The sequence below is a fragment of the Vicia villosa genome, linkage group LG1, assembly GCF_029867415.1.
Source record: "Vicia villosa cultivar HV-30 ecotype Madison, WI linkage group LG1, Vvil1.0, whole genome shotgun sequence".
NCBI lineage: Eukaryota > Viridiplantae > Streptophyta > Magnoliopsida > Fabales > Fabaceae > Vicia > Vicia villosa.
The window spans coordinates 78,091,409-78,105,805 of record NC_081180.1 but is presented as its reverse complement, the minus strand read 5'-3'; the positions used below and the strand labels follow the sequence as shown (position 1 = coordinate 78,105,805).

At 31.8% G+C, this 14,397-nt stretch overlaps 1 protein-coding gene across 1 annotated transcript; it reads left to right on the top strand.

Annotated features, from left to right (window-relative positions):
* The first annotated feature begins 11,088 nt into the window (after positions 1-11,088).
* On the top strand, positions 11,089-14,371 carry LOC131642926 (probable protein phosphatase 2C 15). The gene is made up of 10 exons (XM_058913089.1): positions 11,089-11,261; positions 11,499-11,555; positions 11,795-12,201; positions 12,446-12,617; positions 12,750-12,903; positions 12,993-13,056; positions 13,150-13,257; positions 13,348-13,473; positions 13,577-13,812; positions 14,003-14,371. The coding sequence occupies exons 3-10, from the start codon at positions 11,992-11,994 to the stop codon at positions 14,220-14,222; spliced, it is 1,290 nt and encodes a 429-aa protein (XP_058769072.1). The 5' UTR covers positions 11,089-11,261; positions 11,499-11,555; positions 11,795-11,991; the 3' UTR covers positions 14,223-14,371.
* The last annotated feature ends 26 nt before the right edge of the window (positions 14,372-14,397 follow it).

Here is a 14,397-nt window from a genome sequence, read left to right as displayed (position 1 = left end):
ATTTTCGAATCAGTTTAAGCGTCCATTAACCTCCCGCTTCGACTGCGAAAGTGTGATAGAATAAAATGTTATTGTAATAACTAATCATAATTATTTTACTATAATTAGAATATTTTATCCTTATAATTATGTTTTCGTGAATTAATAATTAGCCTATAAAATTATTAATAAAAGAGACACATAGGATGTGTTGAGAATTTGAATATATTTAAGGATCATATTAATATTAACAATGTTTCACTTAGAGTTCATATTAACAATGTTGCACTAATCCAAAATTAAATTAGGATAATTAGTCACTAATCCTTTAATATTTTCATGAATATTTATCTTTATATAAAATGATACTTTTATTGACATTGAAAAAAAATTTAATATTTTAAAATATAAAAATTTCAAAAATAATTACAATATGTATATATTTTAAAAAAATAAATTATCATATATATATATATATATATATATATATATATATATATATATATATATATATATATATATATATATATATATATATATATATATATATATATATAGACCCGAAAAATCATAGCGCCTTAAAATTAGAGTCTATAATTTTCAGGGTCTTTTAAGTCCAACCCTAAAAAGTCCGCTACTAATTAGAGTTAGCTCATATAAGTCGTGGGTAGCCCATTAGGCTCGCATAATTATAAATTTAAATAAAATATATTAATATTTATATTATCTTACTCCAAAATAGCATATTGATTTTTCTCACTTCACTAAATTTTATTTCTATTCTATTCAATCTTTTCTTTTAAATATTATATATTGATATAATCAATATTTTTTCATCGTATTATATTAGTTTTTCTCTTATAATAAAAATTCAAGTATTATTTTATATAATTTAAACAAATATTGTATTTAGAAAGTATTTATAACAGATAATATAGAACTATAATTTTTATTTATATTTATAATAAATATTATAGAGTTTAGTCCATTAGAACCGGGTAACCCGAAGTCCATTTATGGTCGGACTTGGATAGTAAATCTCGAGCCCATATTATACAGGACTTTTTTGGCCCAAAAATCCAGGACCCGTCATAGTCGGCCTATTTAGGGCCGGATAACCTATTTTGACATATATAGGTTAAATAGTGTCTCAAAATTTTCACATTTAACATGTGACTAACTAAGACCTCAAAATATTTATAATGATTAAACTATACTCAAGTAGAGCTTCTATTTATTTTTTCATGATTAAACTAAGACTAATCTACACGGACACTCAAAAAAAAATTGAGACGGCCTTGTCCTCAACTACTTAAAGCTTTTGGGTCCATCCTTGATTTTAGCTATCCTAATTTAATTTTTGATCGGTGCAGCTATACTTTATCTTTGATTGCTGTTGTCTGTTGGTGTTGTTTGTGTTCATTCTTGTCAATTTTGTCTTAAACAGATAGATGTAGAGGTCACGAGCAAGTTTAATGTTTAAAATTATTATTTTTTTATTCTTCATTAATTATGTAGTTTACCCTACACTGATGTATACATGGTGTAATGATATTTTTTTTTTTTTATAATAAAAAATTTAGGCGAGTTGGTGATTTATAGAACTCTTAGTTGATCTATTTAAATTTTAATAATAATAATAATTAGTTAATAATAATAGTATTATTAACATAATCTTTTAAATTAATTAATGTAATTAAAAAAAATGAAATGTGATAAAATCGTGTATATTTGAGGATTTTTTTAAGTAACCAAGTTTTAAAAAAATTAATAACTAACTCATATTTCAAAGAAAATTATTTTGAGGTGTTTTATACGCAGGCGTCATTCTACATTGTGTCTCCTATTTTTGTAAAACTTTTTTCTATTACCTGCCGATTTAATGTACCTGCGGATTTACCTGCAAATTTATTGTACCTGCGGATTTACATGTAGATCAAACGTTAAAAATATTTTGTAGATAAATTCACAGATAAATCCACATATAATTGAAAATTTTTTAAAAGAAAATAGGAGACGCCATGTAGAATGACGTCTACGTGTAAAACACCTTCTAACATAGTTGTTGGGGTAATTTTCTTAAAATATAAGTTGGTTATGTATTTTTTTTTAAAATTGACTATTAATTTTTTTTTCCTATATTTAACAATGATAGATCCAATTTAACTAAAAAAGTAAAATAAAAAAACTAGATTTTAAAATAGAAGAATCAAAATTAAGAAAAAAAAAACTAAAGTTACAATTAATTGAGTAGGAGTAGACAATAGAAGTAGGAGCTTAATTGTTATTGTTGACATAGTAGTTGTAGTTTAATGGATAGACTGTGCAGAGCTACTAGTATCTACTATGAATTAACAAATTAAATTTTATATCTTTTTATTAGTTATTGTGATTAACTATATACATACACATCATGTATTTAATGAGGGTGGCATAGTAAAATATGGGACCAACAACCTCTTATCAAGGTTCAGGACTTCTGCCAAAAAAACAGTTGACATGTAACTAGCAAATGAAAACAGTACGTGCACAATATCACAGTCATGACAGTATAGAATAGCCGGGTATGAGACAAATATGCACGGAATCGATAAATTGTATCTTCTTGCCTTCACATACTTAACACTAAAGAGCAAGCATATCTATCGGCTTTTGTCCTGTTTGATTGTTACAAGTAGGGTTGAATATCGGTCCGAGTTTGGATTCAAAATCTCAAATCAATTTTAAATTTTGTTTGGAGAGATACGTTTTTGAATTTATAACATATATGGCGTGTGTTATACATTTTATAAGTTCATATAATATTTTAGATTTGTTTGTTTACGATTTTTTATCATAAATTTGTAGCTTATTTTGTTAATGTATAGCTTATTTTTCAAATACTATTTCATTATCATTTTAGTTTATAGTTTATCATTTTTCTTCTTTTTTTATCTTTTTTATTTTAACAAAAACTCACTTTTATCCTATATAATTTATTTTAGTGTCTTGCTAACGAGTGTCCTCAAGACACTCTTTAAGCATACTAAATAAAGAAAATATTTTGTATAAAAATTAATATTTCAATTTTTAATGCATTTTTAATACATTAAATACACACATTTTTAAAAAAACTTACCACTTTAATCACTTAGAGGGCGTTTGTTTCAAGGATATAAACATTGCTTCTGGAAATGTGATATTGGAATTCACATATTCCTTTGTTTACTTTAAGTTTTAATAAATTATATCTGGATATTTTTTATTTCCAAGAATATAATTTGTTCATAAACTTCATTATTTTTATTCATATGTGAAAGGATGTGAATCTTACATTCCCATGACAACTTAAAATAACTAACCATAACTTCTCACTTGTATATTATTTTAACATATTTATTTTTTAATTTTTAAAATTTAATTAAAATAAAACATAAAAATATTTTTGGGAATTTGATTTGTTTTCCAAACATATTGATAGGAATAAAGTTCCAAACAATGATATTCCTAGGAATGATATTCTCGGAATTACAATTTTAATCCATCAAACAAACACACCCTTAAAGAGGGTCCCAAGAGCTAGGGCTGTCAAATGGGCCGGCCCGGCCCAGCCCGCTTCGGCCCGGTGGGCCAACGTGTTTAAATGGGCTGGCCCGGCCCAACCCAATTGCTAAATGGGCCATATAAAATGAGCCCGACCCATTTTTCAAAGTCCCGATGGGGCAGCCCGGCCCATATTTCAATATTATAATTTCAATTTTATAAAAAGGATGTAATGGATAAATGCAATACAACATAAGTAGAGAGTCATCATAAACGTATATAAGTGATGTTTAAAATATTTATCCATAAATATATATTAATACCACAAAATATCCATGTAAAAGTATAAAGTAACTTAATATTATCACCAATACTTATCAAATTTTCTCTACATCTCACAACCATTTCCTTGATCACATCATTTTGAAAATATATCTTAATCCTCTTTAAATTTTCTTTATGACTTGAGAACACATTTATGAAATCATATCTTATCTCAATTTTTTTTCTTCAAAATTTACCAAAATCTTTTTTTAATGGGCCAGCCCAAAGCCCGCTTGGCCCGACCCAGCCCATCCCATAAAAAACATAGGCCCAGTGGGCTGGCCCAAAAAGACAGGGTCATGTTTTTTTAAGGTATTTTGAGGCCCAGCCTGCACTAAATTGTAGGGCTTCTGGGCCGGCCCAATGGGCCGAGCCCATTTTGACAGCTCTACCAAGAGCACTGGTTAACATTTTCCTTTATTTTAATTTAAAATGAAATAATTATGTATTAAATATCTTTTATGTCATTTTACATTTATAAGTCAGTTGAATGGATAATCTTACCAAACACTTCAATTAGTTTATCAACTATCAGTCTTAACCATCAGTTATCAATTATCAGTCTCAACCATCAGTTATAGACTATTAGTCGCAACAAACCGTTTTTTGCCACATGTTAATCACGTCACTAAAACACGTCGTTGGGGACAGTTTTTCTTGAACAAAATATTATGATACCAGAGCAGGTCCGCCCGACCATGTTATTTGATGATGTTTGTTCCCTTGTATGCAATAAGTGTATATGAATATTGTCGATACATTTCTCTTTTTAATGCTGGTTCATTTGTTTGGTTGGCCATGATTATGGTTTGAGGAAGGAATGATACTGCTACTGTTGAAGCGTTGGAATCATTGGCTCAAGCAATTGCGCAGAATCCTCAGAATAATCAGAATGCTTGAGACATTGATGAGTTTCGTGCTTTGGGGAAGTTTCACATAAAAAATCCTCCAACCTTCAAGGGTAGATATGATGTAAAGGGTGCACAGACATGGCTAAGGGAGGTTGAGAATTTTTTTTGAGTGATGGCTTGCACAGACGTACATAAGGTACAATTTGGTACTCATATGTTACTTGGGCTGTGTTCAGAGCTGCATTTCTGGAGAAGTACTTTATAAAGGATCTGCATAGCAAGAAGGAGATTGAATTCCTTGAGCTGAAGCAACGAAATTCGATTGTTGCTGAGTATGCTGCCAAGTTTGAAGAACTTGTGAAGTTTTGTCCGCATTATAATGATGCAACTGTGGAGAGCTAAGCCACGCACTACGCCAAATTTGAGTTTTGCCAGCACAGCTACGAAAGCGCTTTTGGAAAAAGCGCTGGCATAGGCTTCACTAAAAACAAAATTAAAAAACACGCTAAAAAAACATTAAAAAAGCGCTGGTATAGCCCATGTCTACAAAAGCGCTGGTATAGCCCACCTTACGAAAGCGCTTTGCAAAAGCGCTGATATAGGGGTAGATATGAAAGCGCTTCAAAAAGCGCTGGTATAGGTATATGGTACGAAAGCACTTTTAGCGAAAAAGCGCTGGTATAGGGTTACCTATGAAAGCGCTTTTGAAAAGCGCTGACGTAGGTAATTTTAAAATTAAATTTTTTAAAACAAATTAAAACAGACGCGTTTTGTACCTTTCATTATTTCATCGTTCTCACTGTTTCTTCACTGCCCTCAGTACTGTTCTCTTCTTCGTTCATCCTTAACAAAACCGACCACCGTCTATCGCCGCCGCCAACCTCCATAACACCGACCACCACTCAACATCTTCTCGCCGCCGCCGTCGTTCTTGCTGAGCAGTTTCACTTTGTGAAGGTTAGCGAAATTCACTGTTGTAGTTTTAGGGTCTGTAGTAGTTTTAGGGTTTTGTGTTAGGTTTTAATGAATGGGTTTGCTGTCATTGCATTGTTGCTGCCATAGGTCCGGTGATAATCTGATTTTGTGTTTTGCTCTTAAAAATCTGAAAATCTGATTCATGTCGCTTAATGTCGTTTTGTTCTGATTCTTAAACGACATTGAAAATATGAGATAGTTAGATAAACCTTGAGTAGTGCTTGATCTTATTTACATAGTCTTTTTATTTGCTTTGACAGAGGTAGGAAAAAACAAGAGTAGTTCTGATTCTTCCACTGTTGTTTTGTTTACATAGTCTTATTTACATAGTCTTTTTATTTGCTTTGACAGAGTAGTTCTGATTCTTCCACTGTTGTTTTGTTTGCAAGATGAAGCATATAGTTTTGGACATCAAATTTAGAGAGGCAAATACATAACAGTGGTACTACAATAGGAAAAAACTATTAAAACCTCAATGAAATAGTGACATTGATTTTTTATTTACTTAAAATGCATACTAGTTATGATATAGAAATAAAGGAGATTTGGGACGAGCTTCAGGTATATATCATATATGGTTAATTGTTGTTATTATCTTGACGATAAATTGTTTAAATTACTTATACTAACACACTATGCGTATGTTTTTTTGCAGAGGAATTTTGAGATACCAGATGATCGTAGACGATACATACTTAGTTTGGCCGGCAAAAGATATAGAGGGTGGAAAGCTTTTTTGACAAACACCTATCTTAAGGATAAAGATGGAAACTTTCTTGAAGAGGCACCGGGACGGCCAAAAAAGTATGAGATCTTCATTGATGAAAAAGATTGGGCTGAGTTTGTAAATCAAGGAGATGAAGATTTTCGGAAAAGGAGTGCCACGAATAGTGCGAGAGCATCCAAACCCGCGTATCCATACAAAAAAGGGCGTATGGGATATGCACGCTTAGAGGATAAACTTGTAAGTAAATAGAAATGCATTTTAATTAATTGTCTAAATGTGTTTTATTTGACGATTTTATCATTTGTGTCAATGCATAGTTAGAGGAGTCTAAAAGTGAGGAAACTTCACTTCCTGAACATGTGTTGTGGAAGGAAGCTCGTGTGGGCAAGAATCGAGCTGTCGATCCCGATGTTCAGAGAGTTTATGTTGAATGTGTAAGTATAATACTGTGTCTTTAATTAAATCAAATTTTTTTTAATATATAAATGATTTTTTATCTCCACTAATAATTATTGAAATGTAAATGAATTACAGGAGACATTGTCGCAATCGGTGTCCACCGGTGAGGACCAGGATGATAGGAGCATACTTAGTAGAGCACTAGATGCTCCTGAGTATCCCGGTCGGGTGAGGGGTAAGGGTCATGGTGTGACTCCAACCTCTTTTTACAAGCATCCTAGGAGAAGAAATCCTTCAAATGAAGAAGTGTTGCAAAAATTGGCGGAATTGCAAGCACAAGTCTCTGAATTGCAAAGAGATAAAGATATGTATATGAGAGAAAAGTGCAATACTGCATCGGTGAAAGAAACTAGTGATAAAGCTAGTTTCAACTGTCAAAGAAAACTTCCCGAGGTAATTATAAATTTCTTTTCCTTACAAATTGTTCTATTTTATTAACGATAATGACTTTATATTTACTATTGGTTTAGGGCATTTCTTCTTGCCAACTATACTTATCGTCACCGTCTTATCGCCTAGTTGGCAAGGGAAAAGTGCACAACACTGTGGGAGATTTACTTCACCATAGACCGCTCCCGGATGGACACCTGAAAGTATCGGTGGATGTTGTATTAGATCATGATGCGGTGCTACTTGATAAAACAAGACAACTATAAATTCTTATTTGTTTTCTATGTAGTGTCCGATACAGCGGAACAGTTCAGACTGCAGATACTTTGTTTTGAGGTTTATGAAAGAAATCCTTCAAATGAATCAATTAGAGATTCCAATCACGGTATGGATTTATAACTTAATTAGATAACTTCTTATAATTTATTACATTTAACTAAATCATTCATATTATGTTTTTATTCTGTAGTACTTTGACGAATTTCGTGCTGCTTCTTACCCGAAACTTAAGTTGGAAGAAATCAAAGAGGAATTGTGTCAATTTTATATTCATCAGCTATTCATGTAGTAGGATTTGTGTCGATTTGAAGAGAATATTATAGTACTCCAGAACATATGGTTACTAACTTTGTTCATATTGTTGCCAATTAATATTTGAAGTATAATATTGTTGATGTTAGAGATTTAGTTTGATTGACATAATGATGTATATATATAATTTTGGATATTATAATGATATTATATTAGTATATATATAGTCCTACCTATGGTTGAAAATATATCGTCGAAAATATATTACTGGTCGAAAATATTACAGGTTGAAAATATATTATAGGTCGAAAATATTACAGGTTGAAAATATTACAGGTCGAAAATATTACAGGTCGATCTGGGAGGCTGAAATTATAGGCTGCACTTTAAAATATCTCATTTAGCAACGACAGCGCTTTTAAAAAGCGCTCTTAAAGGTCCCCCTACTAAAGCGTTTTGTTACAAAAAGCGCTGCCAAAGATCAAAAAAAAAAAAGAAAAAAAAAAGCAACCTACCAAAGCGCTTTTGTAAAAGCGCTCTAGTAGAGGGGTCTACCAGAGCGCTTTTTCTGGAAAAAGCGCTCTCATAGGGGGGTCTACCAGAGCGCTTTTAGAAGCGCTTTCGTAGCCTACGCCAGCGCTGGGTTTGGCAGCGCTTTAAAGCGCTGTTAAAGGCCAAAAAAGCGCTTTTAAAGCCCTTCCGTGTTGTAGTGACGTCAGTACTAATTATCATACTAATGCTTCTAAATAATTAATAAGTAATGTTAAGAGTCTTACATCAAACAATATATAACATGAACATGTGCTTATAAGTAGGGATAATCTTCATCTTACAGGTCAATTTTGTTGGGTTGAGTTAGACCCAACCCATAATCTCTTATATGATATCAAAAGTCTCGTTTAAAATTCAATGAAACACCTACTATCAAATTCGTGCTATTGAACCACCCACCACTTGTTCCCACACTCCAGGTCTTCAGTTGTGTGTGTTCTGTGTTAAATATCTCACACATCAGTTTTATAAGTGAGAACCATCTTTATCCACAAACCAATTTTATAAGATTGAGTTGAACTCAACCATCAACCATGATTTTTAACAAAATCATATAATAAATAATCATTTTAATTTTTAAAGCTCTAATTTTTTTAATCTACACCATTTAACTAATGTTATTTTTCTTACTTTTAAATAAATATTTTCCAATTTATATTATTATAATAACTAATAGATCAAACATATCAAGATAATTAAATTTTGGTTTTTTCTTTACCCACCTCCCTATGGGGGTCATCCCCAGCGAAATCCCCACTTTATCCCTGCTTCGGAAATGCATTTCCGAAATATTTTTTTTTTCTAAATTTTTCCAGACTTCGGAAGTGCATTTCCGAAAAAATCCCAAAAATTGAGATTTTGATTAATTCGGAGATACATCTCCGAAAAAACAAAAATAATTTAAAAATCCCAAAAATTAATTTTAGGATATTAATTAATTTACATATCATATAATTTATGAGTAATGAATAATAATAATTATATATTTTGATATAATTTATGAGTTATGAATAATAATTATTATATATTTATATTCTGATTCATATTTTAAAATTTAAAATAATTTTAATTAAAAAAATTAAAATAATTTCACTTAGAAAATGAGTTATAATTTTTTATTTATATATTTATAATAATTATTATATATCTACAAAAAAAATTAAAAAAATGAGTGTTTTAATTTATATATTTATATAATAATTATAATAATTATTATATTTTTATAAAATTTTTATATATTTATATATTTATATATTTATATAATAATTATTATATATGAATTATAAATATATTTATATAATAATTAAAAAAATTAAAAAAATGAGTGTTTTAATTTATAATAATTATTATATATTTATATATTATATATTTATATATTTCACTTACAAAATTAATAATTATTATTATATATTTATATATTTCTATTCTGATTCATAATTAAAAATGAGTTATAATTTTTTATTTAGTTTAAAAAAATTAAAAAAAGATTTTGTCTTAATTTTATTTAATGAATAAATTTTATATTTAACTCTATATAATTCAAAATTTAAAATGTTTTTTATTTATATAAGTTAGTAAAATAATTTTTAACTTTAAAATTGTTTAGGAAATTTTGATTCACCTTGATTTTATTGATTCACCTTCATTTTATTAATTCACCTTGATTTTATACCTATTAATTGTATTGATTCACCTTGATTTTAATTTTTTAATAATTATTGAATTCTTTCAAAAGTGTATATTCGAAACATTCCAAGACCAATTTGGGGTCGGAATATTTCGGATATGCATCTCCGAAGACACCCCTCTCCCAAAAAAATAGTGTTTTCGGAAATGGATCTCCGAAAACTCAAAAAGGGGTGTTTTCGGAAATGCATCTCCAAAAACATTTTTTTTTTCGGAAGTGTATTTCCGAAAACACAATAAAAGTACGTTTTCGGAAATATATTTCCGAAATAAGGAATATTTTGGTAAATTCGTCAGAGGTGACTAAGAAGGTTAGGAGGTGGGTAAAAAAAATTTCTTAAATTTTTTTTCTATTTTATTTATATATTTTTGTAAAATATATTCAAATGACTTACTTGACCGATTTCGGTGAGAAGAAAAAAGTAATGGTTCGTGCAAGCTGCAGCGCACTGTCTCTCTCTAAACAAAGACAGACAAATGACTATAACGCATCGCTGTCTACATCATTGCCATCCCAGAAACACATGCAAAACCTCACACACGTGTCTCTTTCTATTCACTATTTCCCCTATCAACATTTTTTATTCATTTTCTTCTTCAAACCAAAACCTCTTTGTTTCTTTCACACTATTTCCTGTGGTCCCCACCATCTTCCTTGTTTTGTCATGCTTCAATCTTTTTCTCCACTGTAATTATTTACTTTATTAATCACTTAAGTAGAAAAATGAGGTTACATAGTTTTCCTCTAGCAGAAGGAAACATAGAGAAAAATAAGCTTTTTTTTTTTAATCAAGTGACTCAGATTTCACCCTTTATAAATGAAAAAAATAAATGAATAAGTAAAATGACGCGGGTTTGAATCGTGTCTAGTAACATGATGTTTCTATACAGTTATTAACAGAGCCGCTTTAGTGAGACAGATAAAGATAAATAGCTTAAAATTTAATTATCATTTCAATTTTAAAGATAAATAAATAAAATGTCGCATATTCAAAAGAAAATAAATAAGTAGGATGTCACGAATTTAATTATCTGTGTAACTACTAAGCTAATTAAGAAAGAAAAATAAGTTTAAGATATAGACTTTTAACGGAAACTCATTGTGGATATTATCAAGCAAAGTTCAGCTTTTACATGTCAACTAAAGCTACTTTCTTTTTTCCATCCATCAAAGCTGGCTTGATCCATATTCCATAGCTACTACAGCATCAGCATTTTCTTTATTGCTACTCCTTTTGGTTCTTGGAGCAGAATCTAATCTACATGTAAAAGCTTAAATCTTTGCTTAATTTGTTTTAGAGCTGACTTGGTTTGGTCCCTCCCCTTTTTTTTTTTTTTAATTTGGAACTTAATATTATTTTAATGAAAGATTATGCTATATATGATTAGAATAATGTGTTTAACAGTTCATACCTAGTCATCAATACGCGTTTGGTGGTTATATTGATTGATATAGTAAGTTGTTTTTTCTTCTTCTGTGCATGTTTAATTGCTTGGTGTAGCATTCAGATCTACAACTTGCTTTGTGCTGAGGGTGCACATTCCAAACATTCTTGCTGGTAATTCTATTACTTTTGTTTCTTATATGTTTGGAATTTGTGTTCTGTGTTTTTGTCTGGTTTGGAGTCTCTTTCTTTCTATTTTGGAAAAGTTTAATTGAAAGTTGAAATTCATGGTTCTTAAATTTCAGTAGTGGTACAAAACTGAGTTTAAAAAAATGCATTTTGCACTAATATGATTAGTGGGTTGTAGTTCAATTTCGATTCTGATATGTCAACTTTGTATGTAATGAGTGCAGATAAAAGTTGGGGAAAATCAGTGTTTCTCTGCAAATAAGTGATTACTATGTGGAAAAAGTGGTTCTGTATTGATGTGTGTGTGCCGTTTTGAGTGTTTTGCTTTTGGAGATCTAATAGTTTTGTGAGAAAGTGAGTGTTTTGAAATTAGGCTAATTTGGTTTGAGACTAAGAGGAGGTTTGTTTGGTGGAGTAAGATATGGCCTCTGGTGAAGGGAGGCGGCGTCATCATGATCTTGTGCCTCTTGCTGCTTTGCTCAAGAGAGAGATGAAGAGTGAAAGGATGGAGAAGCCTACTGTGAGGATTGGTCAAGCTGCTCAATCTAAGAAAGGGGAGGATTATTTTCTAATTAAGACGGACTGTCAGCGGGTGCCGGGGAACTCTTCAACAGCCTTTTCTGTTTTTGCGGTATTTTTTCGCTCTATCTATTTCAGATTATGTTTACTCCTTTTGAGCGACATGGCATGATAGCTAGCTGTTAGGAGATTGAATTTATAGAAAATTGTCTTCTTTTTACTCTTATGGCGTAGCAATGGCCTTTTTCGGATTTGTGTAATTCTGAACTATTATAAGCTAAACTGAATTGATGTTATTTGGATTGAAGCATATCATCTTATGAAAAGGCTGGTTACTCATTTCTTCTGGTTCACAGATCTTTGATGGACACAATGGAAATGCTGCTGCCGTTTTTACAAGGGAAAATTTGTTAAATCACGTGCTGTGTGCTCTTCCTCGTGGGCTTGGACGAGATGAGTGGTTGCAAGCTTTACCTAGGGCATTGGTTGCTGGATTTGTTAAGACTGATAAGGAATTTCAGAGCCGAGGTTTGGACTTTGGCTTTTATTGGTTGTTGATAGAAAAGCCTTTACTAACAGAAGTAGACTAGTAGAGTCAGGAATTTGATGTGCTATTCTTAACTTTTTTTACAAGTTCTAACCTAATCAGATTTTGTTCAGGAGAAACTTCTGGAACCACAGCCACTTTTGTGATTGTTGATCGGTGGACTGTGACAGTTGCATCTGTTGGAGATTCTCGTTGTATACTAGATACACAGGGTGGTGCTGTTACCACCTTAACAGTTGATCACAGACTAGAAGATAATACTGAAGAGTATGTTAATACAATTTTTTTTATCTCTAAGGAAGAGTCATTTAGCTTTATCTCTTTTGCTCATGGTCACGAGTTCACTGTATACACAGGAGACAACGTGTTACTGCAAGTGGAGGTGAAGTTGGGAGGCTTAGCATTGTCGGCGGTGCTGAGGTCAGCATATTATGTTGTATTCGCCTGCAACCATTTTTCGAGCATTTTATTAGCTTAGCCTTGTTTTAAATGTATAGTTGAAAATAATTGCAGATTGGTCCTCTACGATGCTGGCCGGGAGGTCTATGCCTCTCTAGGTCCATAGGAGACATGGATGTTGGGGAGTTTATAGTTCCAATACCGTATGTCAAACAAGTGAAGGTATATAATTTATTTCCAGATAACTTTTCCTTCTTTTCATCATCGATTATAAAGCTTGTGCATCTTACACTTTCTCATGATGGATCTTAGCTATCAAAAGCTGGTGGAAGGCTTATAATTGCTTCTGATGGCATATGGGATGCTGTTTCATCAGAAATGGCTGCAAAATCTTGCCGTGGTTTGCCTGCCGAACTTGCTGCCATGCAGGTTGTCAAGGTAATATGATCCACTATGCCATGCTAGCTCAAGTTGGTCATTGTAAGTTTTAAGCCTAATCATGTTGCAAAGTTGACATATATGTATTCATGCTGTTATTCAGGAAGCCCTAAGGACAAGGGGGTTAAAGGACGATACAACATGCATAGTAGTTGACATAATCCCACCTGATAACGAATTGCCATCAACACCGCCCCCGAAAAAGCGGAATAGGCTGAAAGATCTTTTTACGTTCAGGAAGAGATCCCGTGATGCTGCTGGTAAGCTGTCAAAGAAGCTTTCGGCTATAAATATAGTGGAGGAATTGTTTGAAGAAGGATCAGCAATGCTTGCTGAAAGGTAATCTTTTATTCTTTTGAAGAAGGATCAGCAATGTTCTTATCTAGAAGCATTACACTTGTGTAATATTTTGTTTACCATGTTTTCCTGTTTTGTGGAACTTTATCAAGACAGTTTTCTATCGATGTTCCTGTAAATATTTATGAATCAAAACAGTTCCAAAATATTTAATACTGATTCTGTCATGCAGATTAGGAAATGATGAAAACACAGGACAATCGACATCTGGCCTTTTTGTCTGTGCTGTATGTCAAGTTGATCTTGCTCCAAGCGAAGGTATATCCGTCCACGCAGGTTCAATTTTCTCCACAAGCTCGAAGCCTTGGCAAGGTCCTTTTCTATGTAGTGACTGTCGCAATAAGAAGGACGCAATGGAAGGAAAACGTCCTAGTGGAGTTAAGGTGTCATAGTAGGCTCAAAATTCGAGTCATTCTATTCATTAAGCCATCTTTCACATTTCATAATCACAATTTTTATAGGCCAAGTAAGTACAAGATTGAATCTCACAATCAAGTAGCAAAGACCTGGGGAGAGAGGCCTGCACTGAGTTCTTGGGCGTATAAAGATCGTTCAGCAGCTCTACCT